This window comes from Tasmannia lanceolata, unplaced genomic scaffold, assembly GCF_043159265.1.
Source record: "Tasmannia lanceolata isolate RefF3 unplaced genomic scaffold, GAP_Taslan_0.1 ptg000037l, whole genome shotgun sequence".
Taxonomy (NCBI): Eukaryota; Viridiplantae; Streptophyta; class Magnoliopsida; order Canellales; family Winteraceae; genus Tasmannia; species Tasmannia lanceolata.
In genome coordinates this window covers 15,089,983-15,108,470 of record NW_027518714.1, presented here as the reverse complement: position 1 = coordinate 15,108,470, position 18,488 = coordinate 15,089,983, and the positions used below count along the sequence as shown (strand labels likewise).

Here is an 18,488-nt window from a genome sequence, read left to right as displayed (position 1 = left end):
TGCCCGATTAACTTGGGGAAAATGAGTAATGGCCGATGATTACCCACCTATGAGGCCATTTTTATATTTATATATATATATATTTTACCGATTCTTACAATTACTCACTAGATGGTTGTTTGTCCACCTCCTTTGCCCCAGGCCATGTGGCAACATGGAAAAAAATTCAATTATTTGCCCTAATCCTATCCATGTTTCTTGCGCACTAGGTTCTACACCTGTTTGTCTCAAAATACAGAACCTGGCGACCTCTTGCCACCATCAGGCAAGAGTTGGGTCCTGATGCACTACCAGCATCCGTCATTGATGTTGTTGTCACTTTCACACCGTAGTCTATGACAGCTACAATCACCACCACGAATTATGCTAAATAAACTAAAGAATGTTTCCTATATACTTATATACAATATGTAGTGACATGCAACATACACTTCGAATAGCATTATTGTTCATGTGTATGTACTTTGAACAATATTTCATAATAAATTACTCTCTTATGTCATGGTACTGGATTTTTGTATCAAGAATTAGAAATAAGAGTATAAATTGTAAGAGGGGAAGAGTGTTGGTTCATGGTCCATGCAACGATTATAAATTTATGGACCATTAATTTTTAGAGCCCCAACTGTACATGTAACTTGTATGATACTTTTGGTTGTGCCCACCTACGAGGCATTGACATGCACAATTACTAGGCCCCATCATAACGCGTGTTATACAGTCTTCAATTTGCATATAAAGTAAGACTATGCATCTTAGTTCAATGCACCAGTCTACCAGTCTCTTCCCTTTGTATCTACTCCATTTGGCAGCATCCACTAATTCAAACTTAATTTAAAATTAATATTTCCACCACTGGTCTAATTAGGAACTCCCTAGTGCGTCTCTGCTCTAGACAACACTAAATCAGCCCTTAGATAACATGGAAGAGTGAAAATTCACTTTGAATGTCACCAAATAAGGTCCTTATTTACATATAAGATTTATTGAAAATTGGACAATAGAAAGCCCAGAGTATCTTCTGTGTGTAAGATTCATTCTCTCCATATCTCTCTCTCCACACACACACAAATATATATATATATATATATATATAGAGAGAGAGAGAGAGAGAGAGAGAGAGAGAGGGATTTTATACGGTGGATGCGCATGTAAGTCGGTGTTGACGGTAAGATTTTCAATTCCTCGTCTGAAACTTCTCTCTTGAAATTTCTTTTGGATGGAACTATTGAAAATCTTCAAATGAGGAATTTTGAATTCAAGAACCAGATGGTAGCCATTTGCTGAGCCTGAAGAGGAGATGAACGAGGAGACAAGCCGAGGAGCTGCATCAAATTTTGTCCTTTTTGCCTTGTTTATACTTGAGTCTAGATTGGGGATCAGGATCGAGGAGCAAAGGGCAATGGGCTGAAGCAAACAGAGTCAAGTGATGCACCTTAGACACGGGAAAGAGTTGCCGGCCATGAAGAGGAGACAAGGACCTAGACAAGATTTCCATGGATGAGAGCCAATACCCAACAACCATTCAACCACGGTGAGATCCAACAAGCTAATACAGACAAAATTACCAGGAACGTGTAAAGTCATCGTGGTCTAGTCCTAGCAGACCATATGTGAGATCAAGACCACTGATAATGTAGAACGTCATGAGATGACCCACATGATCCTGGTTCCATGCTGAACATATATCACATGCTTAAGATAAATGATTTCAAAATATCAACGATTCAACTCAACTTCTCGATTGAAGATCAATGGATCAAGGTGTTCTCAAGTGGTTGGTCTAGTACTTCATTAAGAAAACCTAAACCGTTGATTTTTTTTTTGGTCTTTTAATCTTACGGATGGGATGGGTTACCCCTGGATGACCTCTCACGAGATCAACGGCCTTGATTGCACATTAAAATCCTCATTTGGGACCCAAAACTGTCCTTTTACCATTGTTTGGTAAGAGGGACTTTCTGCGTAGTGGAGTTCCATCTCTCTCTCTGAATTGACTTTTCCCAACTCTTGAAACCCACGCCTGTGCAAATCTTTCACAACAAAATATGCTTCAAATCACATCAATCTCCACCTCTCTCCGCCTCTGAAAACACTAGTCTAACTCAAATCATAAAAAAGAAAAAAAAAAAACCCTCATATTCATCTCATCTGAACCGATTCATTTCCTTTTACCATTCACCAGAAAACCTAAATTTCTTCAACAATCCATCCAAATTTACCCTAACTTATTTTTAAATCCAGCCTCATAAAATTCACTTCAAATTCCTTCACATTTCTCAAACCCTGTTCCTCTGAATCCCAAAAATCACTGATTTTGTTATATTCGATCTCTTGAAACCTCACTCAGAAAAGAACGGAGGGGGAAAAAACGAAAAGAAATACTAAAAATCCACAGATTCAAAAGAAGCCTTAAAATCCCCATCAAAAGTCCATTCAATTTCACCCACATTACTCCAAATTCCCGATCTCCTCAAACCCTATCCCTCCAAATTTGCAGAAAATCCATTTTCCCCCAATTCTATCCAATCTCTCAAAACCCTAAATCGTCATAGAAAAAAAGAAGAAGAACTACTCTAGTTTCATCCCTAAAGCAATCCAGATCGTCCCAAATTACTCTAAATTCTCACAGAAACCATGTCATTTGAGGAGGAAGATGCATTTGAGCATACTCTTTTGGTAGTCCGCGAAGTCTCGGTATTCAAAATCCCCCCTCGGAGCACAAGCGGGGGATATAAATGTGGAGAATGGCTTCAATCCGATAAGATCTGGTCCGGCCGCCTCCGAGTTGTCTCTTGCAAGGATCGCTGCGAGATCCGCCTCGAGGATCCCAATTCAGGCGAGTTATTTGCGGCCTGCTTTGTTCTTCCTGGTCAGCGAGAGAACTCTGTTGAAACAGTACTTGATTCGTCTCGATACTTTGTGTTGAAGATTGAGGATGGGATGGGAAAGCATGCCTTTATCGGGTTGGGATTTACGGAGAGGAACGAGGCATTTGACTTCAATGTGGCACTTTCGGATCATGAGAAGTATGTAAAGAGGGAGCACGAGAAGGAGACGGGCGAGCCGAGTGATGATAGTCATATTGATATCCATCCCGCGGTTAACCACAGATTGAAGGTATAATGAGCATTTGATTATTGAATTTGGTGTGGAAAGTTTTGTTTGATTGGCATAATTAGTTGTTGGGCTTTGGCAGACACTTTCTGAGGTACTTAATTTGAATGCGGGGAATTAAGAGTTGATGAGAAATGACAATGTGTTAAGAAAACTCTCTTAACTATTTTACCGGATTATATAGTTCGTTGGTTTGTCTGGGTAGCTTGATTTGCTCTTTGATATCTGATTTACATGTTGGATTTAGATCTACTGAATTTGAATGCGGGGCATTAAGAGTTGATGAGAAATGACAATGTGTTAAGAAAACTCTCTAAATTATTTTACCCGTTTATACAGTTCGTTTGTTTGTCTGTGTAGCTTTGTGATATCTGATTTTGCAGTTTGAAGGTTAATAAGCACCTTGCCGTCTGATCTCATTTGGGACCTTATTTGTTTAATGGTTGAGTAGTCGTTGGATTTAGATCTACTGAATTTGAATGCCGAGCATTAAGAGTTGATGAGAAATGACAATATGCTAAGAAACTCTCTAAACTATTTTACTCGATTATTTAGATCGTTGGTTTGTCTGCGTAGCTTGATTTGGTCCGTGACATCTGATTTTGTAGCTTGAAGGTTAGCAAGCACCTTGCCATTTGATCTGATTTGGAACCTTATTTGTTTAATGGTTGAGTAGCTGTTGGATTTAGATGAATGCAATGAATGAGATCCAGAATTTGATTATGGGCAACCACGAGATGATAGATAGAATCAGGTGTGTAGATTTTGAGTTATGTTTTGTATGTGGTTTTGAATGTGAATACGGATCATGGTTGTCATAGAAAAATTAGCCTTCTCACCTGTAGGTAGGTTTTATTCATAGGCTGTTTCCTAATTTTCTATGAGCTCCACCTTTAGTCTTGGTAGTCACCCAGGTCCTTGATAGTTGTTTGCAGCTTACTGTCCTAGAAAGGCCAAAAGGTAAGTCATTTTTCCCTTAGATAAGGAAAAAAGGGCTACTAATGGGATTCATGCTTGGGGTTACCCTTTATATTATCTGGTTTAGGTTCTTTAGGGAAGATTGAAATACTCTTAATATTGATTATATATAACTCATATGGTGCATGCATATCATATGCTAAAAATTTATAACATATCAATAGAATTACAATACATATGAGTGTACTAAGAAAATGAATACATACTTTTTTAACAGTAATATATTTGTATATTGACACATAGCATGTAAGTGGCTGCTTAAGTAGGGAGACATACCCCTAAGGATGCCTGGGCGAATCACCAACCAGGACATGGATGTATAACAACCATGAAATGAAAGTCAAGTCTTGATAGATAATGATTATTTTGAAGTGAGACTCAATGAAATATATTGTTGGATGTTCTCTAGGACCGTTTCTACAGGTTCAAAGATTAGAAATAATGTTTAAATGCTCACCTGGCCAGTCACTTATTCAAGAAATTGACTCGTTTTTGGCACTTCCTATGTCATTTAAGAAATCTCAAAATACTTAACCGATTCAATAAAAACTCGGTTTGGTCAACAAAAAAATCTGTTTGAATTACTGTGTTTGAAACTCTAGCTTAATGATCTAGGCTTTGTTGCCATTCAAAAAAAAAAAATGATCAAGGCTTTGTTTTTCAACCTAGAGGTCGGAGGTTCAATCCTAGCTTACCTTAAAAGAAATCTGTTTGAATTACGTGCGTTTTGATTAGGGCCTGTTAAGCTAAGTTTTATGTTGGTATCTAGATCAGGGGTAGTCTAGGTATTATACAATTTTTAAGTGGTTTTCTGTGGGTTGTAAACTTGAGTAGGTTTTTGGATTTTAATGGTGTCTTTTGGGTTAGGTTAGGTCTCCTTAAAAATTTAGATGAAGGGATGGGATTTATTCAAGTATATATCAAATATAGCTATTGTTACCTCTGATACTTGAGTATGATACTACGACCTATGATTTATGATTTTACATTGTTGGAGCAGTAAAGTTGCTTTTGACCTTCCCAACTTCATTGTAAGTCTTCAACGCCCATGGGGCCATGCACAATGAAGGAATCCACCCAGCATGTCATAGCCATTGTTACCGAACTTCATTTGAACATGTGTCTTAATGAAGAACGATTTCACAAGAAGCCTGGGATTGGAGCAATTGTATTAGACAATGATATGCTGACCTTTGTATGAAGCTTGCCTAGTTGAAAAAGGGACTTGTATAGGTGATTGACGAGGGGCATTGGGTATAAAGGACGACTCAAGAGTCTATATTGGTGCTTGTCTTTTTCTTTTGGGTTGGGGGGATAATGACACTGCGAAGGTTTTGGTGTTTCAAGCTAGAAACTATATGACACAATGTGCTAATAGATGTAGTCATGTGAGTAAAAGATTTCAATTCTTGAACTAGGTCAGGGACTTTGTTGTTGTGTTATTTCAATGAACATTTAGGTAGCAAGTATCGACTTGTTGTAACAATGGTGATGGTCTTGATGGTGGTTTAGGAACTGTCACTATTGGTGATTATAGTTATTCTAGTAGAGGGTTTATCAACTTGGGGGACTTCGCAACCATCTCTCTGGATCTGGCATTTTAGGAGACGTCATGACCCTTTGAATAGCAAGTGTAGCATGGCCCTGGTCTCCATCAAGGATAACCTCATGCTCGCCATAAGCGGGTTTCTCTTCGAAATCCTCTGGCTAAGCATCATAAACAAGGGGGTCTTCATGTTCAGGATCATTCTCATCCTATTCATGGATTTGCCCTCCTACAATGTTTTGAGGATTGAATGTCCTGCATGGACAATCTGATGACTTGTGACCCGCCTCACCACATTTGTTACATCTGAACGTAGTACCCCGTGGTCTGGGTCCTAGAAGGCCACGACCCGCACCTGCTTCACCTCCTACAACGTTTTGAGGATTGAATGTCCTGCATGGACAATCTGATGACTTGTGACCCGCCTCACCACATTTGTTTCATCTGAACGTGGTTCCCTGTGGTCTGGGTCCTAGAAGGCCACGACCCGCACCTGCTTCACAAACAGAAGGTCTATCAGTTGTACTCCGAGGTGGAGGAGTAGGCAGTGGTCGACTGATTGCAATCCCTCTACTAGATGAGCTATAGGCGATGCTCGATCCGCGTCTTTCCTTTGAGATCGTTGGGTTAGCTTCTTAGCTTTCAATGCCAGATGGAAGGAGGCATCGTCCACCGTGAGGCATGAGTAGTGTATGAAAACTGACCCCTGAATCTGATACTGCAGCTCGCGGGTATCGAGCAGTGGCCTTCTCGTCATCCCCAATGATGTCGTTGCGAGCTATCGAAAGGTGGAATTCCTCTGTGTATTCCCTCACGGATTTCACACCTTTTTAAAGATCTAGCAATCTCTGGTATAGATTGGCTCAGAAGTCAGTGGGAATGTATTTGCTTTTTAATTTTTCCTTCAGTTTAGCCCAACTCTCTATCTTGGCCTTACCACGTTGAACTCTCCTGGTTTGAACTAGTTTCCACCAAACAAGGGTAGCGCCCTTCAGTTTAATGGTCACAAATTTAACCCTTTTGTCTTCAGGGAGTTCCTTTCATTCAATATAAAAAAGAGAGATCTTGTAAGTTTAGGGGACTGATTTGCGCACGACCATATTTTGATAATGGGACGAATCACTTTGTTTTACTCTTTTTAACCAGCTGTCAAATGTTATTACAATTCCCAATAGCTCTCATTAGCCAGTTAGAGAATTGTAAAACAAGATGATTCATCCCATTATCAAAACATGGTCGTGCAGATATCCGTCCCCTAAGTTTATACTTTCTATTATTTTATGCCATTTATCATGCAGCACGCGTATAAAATATTGGAGGGTCTGCTTTATTTGATTCTTTGAATGTATTCTCACTTTCTCATAGTGTCCTAATTCTCTTACTGGCCACTGCTAGACACTCATACTTATAGTCTCACAGTGTCAGTCTCAATCTCAACAGTCTCGCACAGTTGCAATGATAATGTGGCACAGACATATGGTATAAATCACTAGTACTAGTGCACCAGTTGCTATTATGTAGTAATTATACACTACAGAACTTGGAAAAATGTTGTGAAGAACTTACAACTCTAAAAATAGTATCATTTTACAGGTAAGTAGGTTAATTTTGAGAAAAAGATATCTATCATACATGTCAAATAACAACACAGATACATGAATTTGCTCCCATATTAATGATATACTATATTTTTTTCCAATTTTTTTCAAATTTTATATGCTGTCCCAGGGGCATCATCCTATACATACTGAATCTTCGTCTGTCCAATACATCTTGGAAATCCAAGACTTGAACCTTGATAAATAGCCTACACGCATTAAGTGATACCAGTCAACAAGAAAATCTACAAAATGATGTTTTATCCTACTAACCTTTCTGGGTTATTTTGAGAAATAATATCCTTTCTTACACAAGGAAATTCCCTTTGAGACTGCAAATAGAAGTTATCTTTCCTCACTGCACCAAAAATTCTCCAGCTACAATGACGCCATCATGAAATTACTAGTAGGTGCTTGAATTGCTTTAATACCATCATTTTTTTTTTTTTGAATGATGGTTGTTAAATTGCTTTGATACCATCATCATTGTTACATTTCGTGTCATATTGATCTTGCGAAGACTTTCTATTTCAATATGCCTCCAGGTTATTTTCTAGACATAAGTTGCCATTTTTTCCCTTAGAATCAATTGATTCTTTTTTGAGATTTTTGGATTTTAGGAAGGGGAGACCATTCGGATAAATGTGAAGAACAAACCATCTGGCGCAGCTGGCATGCTTTCATCTGCTGGGTTGTCAGGAGGTGCATCTAGCACTGGAAAGCCAACTCTATCTCTTGCACCGCCACCTACCGGAGCTGCAAAAATCAGGTCCCCTCTTCCACCCCCACCCAATGATCCTGCAGCTGCTCGGATGACTTCTAGTCACGGTGTTGGAACCAAGGGTCCCAAGGAAAGCACGAGGCATATTGTTGATCCTTTCTCAGATCTTTCACAAATTGAGGTCTCTCTCTCTCTCTCTATATATATATATATATATATATATATATATATATCTGCCTCTATCGCTCTTTGAAAATGCATTTCGTCCTTGTTTATGTGTGATTCAATTCCTATAACCAATAGCATATCTTTGGCTTAATTCCTGAATTCTAGCAGTGTCCCCGCTCCCCATCTATAGATTTGGGATTAGAATCATGCCTTTTATAGACCTGTGCTCTATATCTGTACTCAGGGGCAGAGCCATGCATAGGATAAGGGGGGCAGCTGCCCCCCATAAGTTGAAAAAAAAACTAGGAAAAAGTAATTTTTTAACATTTTTGGAAAAGATTTTCTATGCTTTATAGGAAAAGTACTTCCAACAGTTGAAAAGTTAAAAAAAAAAACATAAAAGTAAACCCCAGACTTCACTTCACCGTAAAAAAAAATCACCCTTCTTTTTTCCTTTCTCTCCCTTGCTCGCTCGGCAACTCCCACCGTCCCACGCCTTTCGACTTCCTCGGCCACTCCCACCCCAAGAAGAAGAAGAAGAAGAAGGTAAGGGCTATTTTTTTTTCTTTTCTTTTTTGTATTTCTAAAGATTGATTGTTGAGATTTGCCCTAGTCTAGCAAGTGGCAACCATGATTTTTTTTCATGGTATATTAGTTAATCAAGTGGTGAGAGAGGGCTAGGGAGGGTGGGAGATGAAGAGATTTGAGATCTCATGATAGGGGAGAGGGTAAGATTAACAAATTATATGCTTAGGCCCTCTTCATTTTGGATTTTGAGATCCCATTGAGTCCAAAACTGATCAGTGGACTCAAAATCAAAAGGTGTATTTGAGTCCAATAATCTGTTTTGGACTCACAACAGGTAAATCTGGGTCCAATAATCAGTTGTGGATTCACAACCGGTTCTCAAAATCCAAAACAAACAGGGCCTTGGTTGAGGTCTTAATATGACATGATCCTGGATACAACTCGAATATCAATTGAGTATTCATTGCTCCCTCGTCCTCTCTCACCACTTGATAAACTAAAATTCCATGGAAATTTTTTTCATTGCAGCCAATACATAGTCTATACACCTATGTTACTCGATTCTGCTTAGTTTGGGTTCGGGTTTGTGATCCACAATAGTGGATTAGGATCATTCTATGCAGATGATTTCTCACCACGGCCTATTTAAGTAGGGCCCAATAGATGAACGATTCGGATCATCCAAGAATATGGGTCCACTTAAACAATATTTGCTTTCTAAGATAATTTATTTTATTTTTTGCTAATTGTTGCTCTTCCCATTAGGCAGCACCATAAACATGGAAAAACTCCACATTGAATAGATGATTATAGCCCCTTTATATTGAAACAGCTCCTCCTGTTGTGTTTCACCTGACTTGAATTGTTGACATTTCCATAATCAAACTGAATCATTTTAGCCTTGGGCTTTTATCCGTGGAGATAAAATTCCTTGGATAACCTGTTCCAGAGATTCACTACCCTGCTTGGATAATTTTATCTTAGATAGAAGTCATAGAACCATAGGATTGGCTACTATTTTTCTATAGTATGTAGCCCCTCGATATTTCTAATAAAACCCTAGTAGATATTATGTCTAATTTATGTTTGATATAAAGAAGAAAGATAAAATGCTTTGGATTTATGTCTGATTTAGGGGTTTCATACGATACGGACAATTGTAAGATCATATTCGTTTCTTAGAGATTATATGATTGTGAGATCATATTCGTTTCGTAGAAATTAACTTTTATTTTTGAACCAGTTATGGATAGGTACTTTAAAAGAAAATCAACTACGGATGCAGTAGAACTAATGCCCTCTACTCAAAAGAAAGAAAACATTGCTAATGAGAGAGAGAGTTTGAAAGAAAGCTCTTTGGACCTTGATTTGATAAATCTTCATGCGGACCCTAGCTTACGGAAGAGCTTTCTCAAAATATATTATCTTATTTTGCTCCCCTTATGTATAAATCCTGGTTCCGCCACTGTCTGTACCTACACCATGGTACGTAGTCCGTAGAAACAAAAAGGACTTTTTTTTTTCTGTTGTTGAAAATGATAAATTAACCATTTTCTTGTCATGCTCTATGCCAGGAATGAAACCTTGGTGACATAGGTTGTTTTGGATAAACAAAAGGCACACATTTTTTTCATTTTGTTTGAAAATGATAAAATCCCCACTTTCTTTTCATATTGTTTGATCAGACAAATACACCCAGGTAGAATAGTTTGCTTTGCCAAAAGAAAAAATATATTTTTTATTGTGAAAATGATAACTTGTCCATTTCCTTTTTTCTCAATTTCAAGAAAAAAAAACTTATTCTGTTTCTTTTTTCTTATTTATTCTTGAACGGGAAATATTCACAACTGCATGTTTATTACAAATAACTAAGATGATTTTTCACTGCCCTTGACTTTCAAGATGTCCGGAGCTCATTAATTTCTCAGAAAGTTAAAGTTACTTTGTTAACACCATGTGATCGATATACGCCCAATTTTGTACGAAAATACCTTCTTTGCAGTTGCCTGTGTACAACCATGAGGCATAGATGCAGCCCTGAGATATAGTATTGATGTTCCTTCATAGACCCTTATTCAGATGTTGCATGCATTTTGATTTTTTTGAGTTTTAGCTTTTTTGGCATGGGCAGTTCTTCCCTAATATCAAAGCCCTTAGGTCTTGTAAGGGCGTGAGGCTTGTCTAATTGCCTTCTACAAGAAACTATCAGTCTTCTTGTTCTTCCAGTTGCCACTTCTTGGGTTTTTGTTTTGCTTGTGCAAAGTAGATTGTAGGCCTAGTGTTTTTTTTTTCCGAATAGCTAGATTGTAGACCTAGGAGTTTCATCAATCTTCTACCTGGATGAGTGGATGCCATTCCCTCTTCAGGATCTTGTTTTTCCAAGACACTTTAGTAAAAAAATAGCCCTCTTAGTAAACTTGTTTTTTTCCTAAACATTTTGGTCAATAAATAGCTTATTCTTGATGCCAGTTCCTACTGCTTTTGGCAACTGTTACAAACCAAAAAAATACATGTGAAGAATAGGAGTAAGAATGAAAAGAAGGGGAAATAATTCTTTAGCATTGAGATCCAACCTCACAAGTATGTCATTCATATATTAACTACTGTTGGGCGTGGGCCTCATTCTATATAAGCATAACATAACTTCATCATTCAAGTGATGGGCCCTATCATAATTACTAGTACTTTGAAACACTCCTCGAGCTGGAGCATAAGTGTCATGCTCGCCCAACTTGGAACAAATAAATTCTAATCTACTAAAGCTTATTTTTGGTGAAAATATCAGCTTATTTACCTTACGAATGAACAAATGAGGTAAGTCTTCCTTGTTGATCACTCAATCATGGACAAAATGAGAGTCAATCTCAATGTCTTTGGTCTTCTCATGAAAAATTGGTTTATTTGTAATCTGTAGCTGCCTTGTTGTCACAATATAACTTTAATGAAGTATTAAACTTTGAACTGGGTTCTGCTAAGAGTGACTCCAACCAAATAAAGTCATAGGTAATGTATGCCATGACTCCACACTTGACTGTGCTGCTACTTACTGATTTTTACTCTTTCATGTGACAATATTTTCACCCACAAATGTACAATACCTTGTAGTTGACCTCCTAGCAGAGGTTGAACCGTACAAATCTTCATATGTGTATCTTTCAACTTCTATATGTCCATTGGATGTGTATAGAATTCCTTGGTGTGGACTTCCCTTGAGATACCACAAAATGTGAACAATTGTATTCTATTGTGGCACTTTACACTACATAAGTTGACTAATCACACACGTCAAATTATATATGGTCGTGCAGTAGTCAAATACTTTAATTTACCAACCAGTCTGTGATGTCTATCAAGGTTTTCAACCGGCTCTCCAGAATCAACATGTAGCTTGCTATTAGCCTCCATAGGCTTGGCAACTTGTTTGCTCCAAGCAATCAAATCTCTTTAAGTAAATCAACTACATATTTTCTTTAAGACGGATTAATAACTTGCATCAACCTTCCAACTTCAATTTCTATGAAGTAGACAGTGGTCCCAAATCTTTAGTATGGAAGTGACGACTCAGATTCAAATGTTCTTTTAAGTTTTAAACACCCACAATGTCGTCCCCTATCTAAACATTGTCAGTAATGTATACTACTAACACAACAATCCCATACTTAGTCTACAAACACATCTAACTGAAAGAGAGGTCAATAGAGATAAGCAACTAGAGGAATCATAATACGAATAGAACTAAGCTTGGATACAGGTGAAAAAGTCTCTATATAATCAATTCCTTACTCACGGGAGTAACCTTTAGCCAAAAGCTGAGCCTTAACGCAATCAAATGAACCATATGCATGATACACACATCTAGGACTAACGACCCTCTTCTCTGTAGGTAAATTTGACAACTCGCATGTATCATTGTCATAGAACGCCAAGATTTCTTCTTTCAAATATCCACAATATATCCAAATTTGATATCAACTTAGTAAATTACTGCTGAAAAACTCCGTAACTTCTTTCTCTTATTCCAATATATCAAAATGTTGCTTAAAATTGCAGTCCTGATTACATATATATACTCTCTTTCACCATTGTCTAATTAGAGTTCTAATTAGACCACACTTCTAATAAAAAAGATAAAAGAAACACAAAAAACTTAATAAACTAATGTCTCTTTTAAAATACTAACAGTCCTAACACTTAAAACTAACTAGTAACTTCAAACACATCCTTCTAACCTTGCGAATGGTGACATTAATCGTGTCGTGAACACTGACGTGGCTGGGAGTAGATTGTGCCCTCTTTTATTCTAATTCACTTGACTTAATTGGAACTTAAAGAAAATATCTTTAAACACCAATGACTTGAAACCTTATAAAAGGACTCATTTAAAACCCCATAACTAAATTGGTACCAAGGATGGGCCCCATCTGCGCGAAAACTTGTCTCACGAACAGTCCAACTCCTCTCTTCTTTCACACATGGATCTGATCTGGATCATGAATAACAACCTGGTGAGATTGTGATACATTGATTTGATACTGTAATTCAAAATTTTTTGGCATTCAACGGATCTTCCTATAATCTTTCAAAGACTTGTAGGATGGTTGAGGGGCTACGCATTTGAGGGAATGGGTCTTTTAAATGATTACCCCATTTGCAGGTTAGCTGGGCAATTTGGAAGGAGAGAAACCAAAAAAATTTTAACAAAAAATGTTCTTCTCCTAATAGTGTTTTTTGGATGTCAAAAGTCTTCTTTTTTTTTGGGCTGCTATAATAATGGAATTCTGATATGAACCAAAAGCAGCTCCTGAAGGCGGCGTACTATAGAAGACCCCAAGGCCCCAACTTCACAGCCCCAATACTGAGTTTTTTGGCACGAGCTTGATGGAGGAGAGCCCACATGGGAGATTCCCTAGCTAAAAGGGGCATCTGTCTTTCCTTTTAGTTTCAAGGGCGATTTGGTCTTTTATTATTAAGTCAAAGAGAGCCCATATGTTAAATCACTTCAGTTATTTAATTGACGGGTGTGGGTGGGTTTTTTTTGTTGTTGCGTTGGTGTGGGTGTGGGTGGCATGGGGGTGGGGGGGGAGGGGGGATGAGGGGGGGCCTTGTACTTACAATGTAAGAGGAGAGAGTAATCTTTGTGGGTTACTCCTACTGAAAAAGGGAGTGTGGTTCTTTCATGTGGTAAAAAAGTCTTTTTAATGGTTTTTTTTTCATTATTCATCAACCAGAAAAAAAGTCTTAAGTTCTAGGTAAATAAGAGTCCAAATCTTAGGGAAGTTTTCTTGGGAACAATTCAAGCTTAGCCTTGTCTATATGGTATTTTGAGATTGGTTGTTTATGTTTTGAAGTAGAGTAGGATTAGAGTCCTACGCTCCCACAACAGAATTGGCCCTTCAAAATATGAAAGGCCTATGGCCCTTTGAGATATAGAATTTGAATATCCTGTCAGTTGCTACAGCCTCGGGCTTTTGGAGTGTGATGCTCTACCTTAGGTACGAGTATGACTCCAAGGAAAGCCTAGAGTGATTCTAAGTGTGTTCTCTGTCCCCTATATTTGCTCTAATTTCTGCCGATTTCAGTTCTTGAATCCTCTAGCAAACCTATGTTTCTCTGCAAGAAATAAACCAGTCACCTAAGCCTGAAAATTCCCACAACAAATCCAGCCCTAATCCACTATTCCAAGAACCCTGCACCACCTGTGTTTTTTGATATGTTATAACCTACCGAATTTTCGTATCACCTGAAATTTCAGAGAAGTCCTAAATCTGTCTATAATAGTCCTTCCAGTTCCAACAGTCCGGATTCATTTGAATCTGTCCAGATCTGTGCAAACAGTCCTGAGCTGTCCTAGCAGTTCAGATTTGTATGTCATAACAGTCCAGACCTGCCAGTCCAGTCCTCATTTAAGTCTTAATAATCCTCCCTATCCACCCTATTACTCACCTCTTGTTCCCTATCCCCTACAAAACTTGTTCCCTTTATTCCGTTGCCAAACCTACATCCAAATAGATCAAAACTTTAACATATTACCATTAATCCCCTCAGCTGTGATAAAAATCAGCGTACCCAATCAGTCCGGTATCAAATTCATTGGTTACTCTATTCATGATCTGCATCGGAAGTGAGAAATTTCTTTGGAGAGTGACTAAATGTAAGAGGAAATCTAAGTGGAGACTGTTGGGTCATGGAAAAGTATAAAAGAATAAATAACGCCTTCTCCAACAGTTTAATCTTTTGGAGTAACTGGTTGTTTCACATGTTATCAGAGCAAAGGTCCTGATTTCAAACCTCCTTGACGTCAAAAATCCACATGCAATGGTCAACCCAAAAAGTGGGGCTACATGTGCCACGCGTAGGCCAACCCAAAGAAAGAGGGGCCACACATGAGGGGGAATGGGTATAAAAGAATAAATGATGCCTTCTCCAACAGCTTAAGCTTGTGGAGTAACTGGTAGTTTCACAGGTCCCAATGTGATGAAGCTAGACTTTGATTGCCCTTCCATTGGGAACCCGAGTCTGGCTTGTATTGGAGGATTTTTGAGAAATCAGTTCTGGGACATCATCCGTGCATTCGCGGTCCAATTGGGTGGACAGATTTAGACTAAGATGAAGCGTTGGCTTTGTTAAAAGGTCGTGGGCTTTTCGCTCATGATTTTCAGGGTACCCTTGATATGGAAAGGGACTATTGCAAATATAAATTCCTGGGTGAGGAAGAATTCTGTGGGGCCTTGGAGGATCGTTGCGATCATTAATGAGATTCTGTGTTACTTTCACCCCTATCTATCGGAGCGCGAATGAGTTGGTGATTTGCTTGCAAAGTGGGGTGTGTGGGGAGAGGGTCGTTGTTTGAGGGGCACTCTCTGATCCTTTGTGTAAATATTCTAGTGCTGTTACTTCCCTATTTCTGTTTAGTATAATGTCTACCTTTCAAAAATAAATAAGTAAATAAATAATCTGAGTCTATTTTTTTTTCAAATGGTAAAAAAATCTGAGTCTATCTGTGAGATGCAATTTAGTCAGGTGCATATTAGAGCTTTACTTGCTGGTCTTCACTTACTCCAGGAAATTCCTGCAGATCTTGTGGATGAGGATGACTAGGAGTCTTATTTCGTGTCTTTTGGGTCCATGGAGGCTTGCTCACTTTATGCTTGAAGGTTATGATCTTTTTTTTCTTTTTTTTCAAGTAATCACTCCTCAAACTAGAACAACCCTCGGTAAAGATTGCTTTATGCTCAAAGGTTTGGTCCTTTGAAGTTATATAGCACCATATTTCAGATAGATGCTAAGGTCCATATAGACGTTGGATGAGTTAGAGAAAGAGGATGTGTAGAGAGTATCATCTTATCATCGGTGACTCCTTTCCCTTACAGTTTATATTTTCTATTTTCTGTTTTTGTGCCGGGACAGCACGTCCCTAGCAGCTCTTTGTTCTTCTTCCTTAAATTAGTAGAAAATATTTATTTTAGTGCTCAAAAAAGAAAAAAAAATCTTATGAAGAAACATTTCCAGTGATATAAGAAAATAGACGCTTACATATTTTCCCCTTCCATGTGCGTATCAATATTGAGGTTCAGATTTTTTTTAGCACGTCGATCCTTGTCCAAAAACTTGACTGTGGTTCATTCGCTCTGGATTTATCTATTTCTAAACTCATTTTCATGCCACTGTCGCTTGAATGTAGGCCCTCCCTTAGACGGAAGACCGCCTGCCCAATTGGCATTTTTTTCCCATAACCCCATCTACAAATGAAGCGTGTTGAATTGTTGATTCTTGAGCTACTTATTTAGAGTTTTCGAGTCCATAGATCTAGGTTTCGAGAGGAATAAGACTCGGTCTGATTTATAGTTGCATGAACTACCACTTAGGTTGTTGTTAGTTTCATTATGGAATCTCACAATTTGCTCCAGCTCATAAAATTAGCTTTTCCTCTGCTGCACTTGCACCTATTTTTTGTATCAAGCATGTTCATAAATTCTCTATGATCAGGTATTATGTAGACCATTATTTCATATATTTAATATGTAGAACACCCATGATAGAAGATAACATGTTGAATGTTGGATATCTGCAGAGAAGCCTGCCTTCAACAACTGGATCAGGATCAACAAAGAGCACGGCATCGGGATGGGCAGCATTTTAAATCTATGAGACCATTCATCATATCAAGTGAGATCTTTATTCATTTTTCTTCTTAAAATATAAAAGAAAAGAAAAAGAAAAGAGAAGAAAAATCAAATGCCAATGTTGTTGTTGTTGTTGAGACTTTTATATTCCGGGTGGATGTGTGGGTTGTTGCATTTTTGGGTTTCTGAAAATAATGTGACAGGGGTATGTGAAATGTTTCTGCTACTCTGATTGAAACTTATAAGCCTTGTATTATAAATTTATAAAGAGAAGTCCTTGTACTCATTATCATCTCATCTTGTTTTTCTTGTGTATCTTTGTATTGATGAGAAGCAAATAGCAAATGAGAAATGTGGATCAGAGGAAGGCAAAAAACTAATATTGAGAAAGTCTCAGTGATGAAGCATTGGGACCCCTATCATTTCAAGAGGTTGGGCTCCTAATCATTTAGGGAAAATGACCAAATGAAAGGACTTTCTACTGACTATGACATATGAAGAGGGGAGACTTGGAAATAACCAATCTATAGTGATGGTGACTGGTTTGCAAGGGTTTAGGACAAAATCATTTTTAAAATACCGTCACCTCTCTCTCTCTCATGGGATGATCCCAACCATCAATTAGAGGGTCACAATTCCTCTCTCTTTCTCTCTCATGGGATGATCCCAACAGTCCATTAGAGGGCTCTCTCTCTCTCTCTCTCTCTCTCTCTCTCTCTCTCTCTCTCTCTCTCTCTCTCTCTCTCTCTCGTGGGATGATCCCAACCGTCCATTAGAGGGCCCCAATGCCCCCCTCTCTATCATGGGATGATCCCAACCGTCCATTAAAGGGCCCCAATGCCCCCCTCTCTCTCATGGGATGATCCAACCGTCCATTAAAGGACCACAATGCCCCCCTCTCTCATGGGATGATCCCAACCGTCTATTAGAGGGCCACAATTCCTCTCTCTTTCTCTCTCATGGGATGATCCCAACAGTCCATTAGAGGGCCACAATGCCTTCTCTCTCTCTCTCTCTCTCTCTCTCTCTCTCTCTCTCGTGGGATGATCCCAACCATCCATTAGAGGGCCCCAATGCCCCCCTCTCTCTCATGGGATGATCCCAACCGTCCATTAAAGGGCCACAATGCCCCCCTCTCTCTCATGGGATGATCCCAACCGTCTATTAGAGGGTCACAATGCCCCTCTCTTTCTCATGGGATGATCCCAACCGTCCATTAGAGGGCCACAATGCCCTTTTCTCTCATGGGATGATCCCAACCGTCCATTAGAGGGTCACAATGCCCCTCAGGTTCGTGCACCTCTCTCCGGTATCCTCTTATTCTGAGTGAACCTCCTCTCACAGGTTGGTAGTCTCTCCCTTTCAGTTGTTTAAACCCTTAATTTTTTTAGAAATCTATGGTTTAAAGTAGGGGTGGACATGGTTCGGTTCGGTTCGGTTTTGGGCTAAACCCAGAACCGAACCATATATATATGGAACCGAACCGAACCAGAACCATATATAATCGGTTCGGTTCGGTTCGGTTCTGAGTTTACCCAACCTTCACCAATGGCCTTTTTTATTAGGCCATGTCCACCCCTAATTTCTAACAATTCATCCATACAACCTGATTGTGGATATTACTCTGTTTTTGCAGCTGTCTGTCTGTAGGCATTGATTGGATGTTTGGGATCATCCGGTGAGACTAACTTTCTGATCATGTCATGTTC

The 18,488-nt window shown here is 38.8% G+C and overlaps 1 protein-coding gene across 1 annotated transcript; it reads left to right on the top strand.

Annotated features, from left to right (window-relative positions):
- Positions 1-1,875: 1,875 nt before the first annotated feature.
- On the top strand, positions 1,876-17,065 carry ABCI18 (non-intrinsic ABC protein 4). The gene is made up of 3 exons (XM_077370459.1): positions 1,876-3,120; positions 7,860-8,141; positions 16,728-17,065. The coding sequence occupies exons 1-3, from the start codon at positions 2,638-2,640 to the stop codon at positions 16,794-16,796; spliced, it is 834 nt and encodes a 277-aa protein (XP_077226574.1). The 5' UTR covers positions 1,876-2,637; the 3' UTR covers positions 16,797-17,065.
- Positions 17,066-18,488: the final 1,423 nt, after the last annotated feature.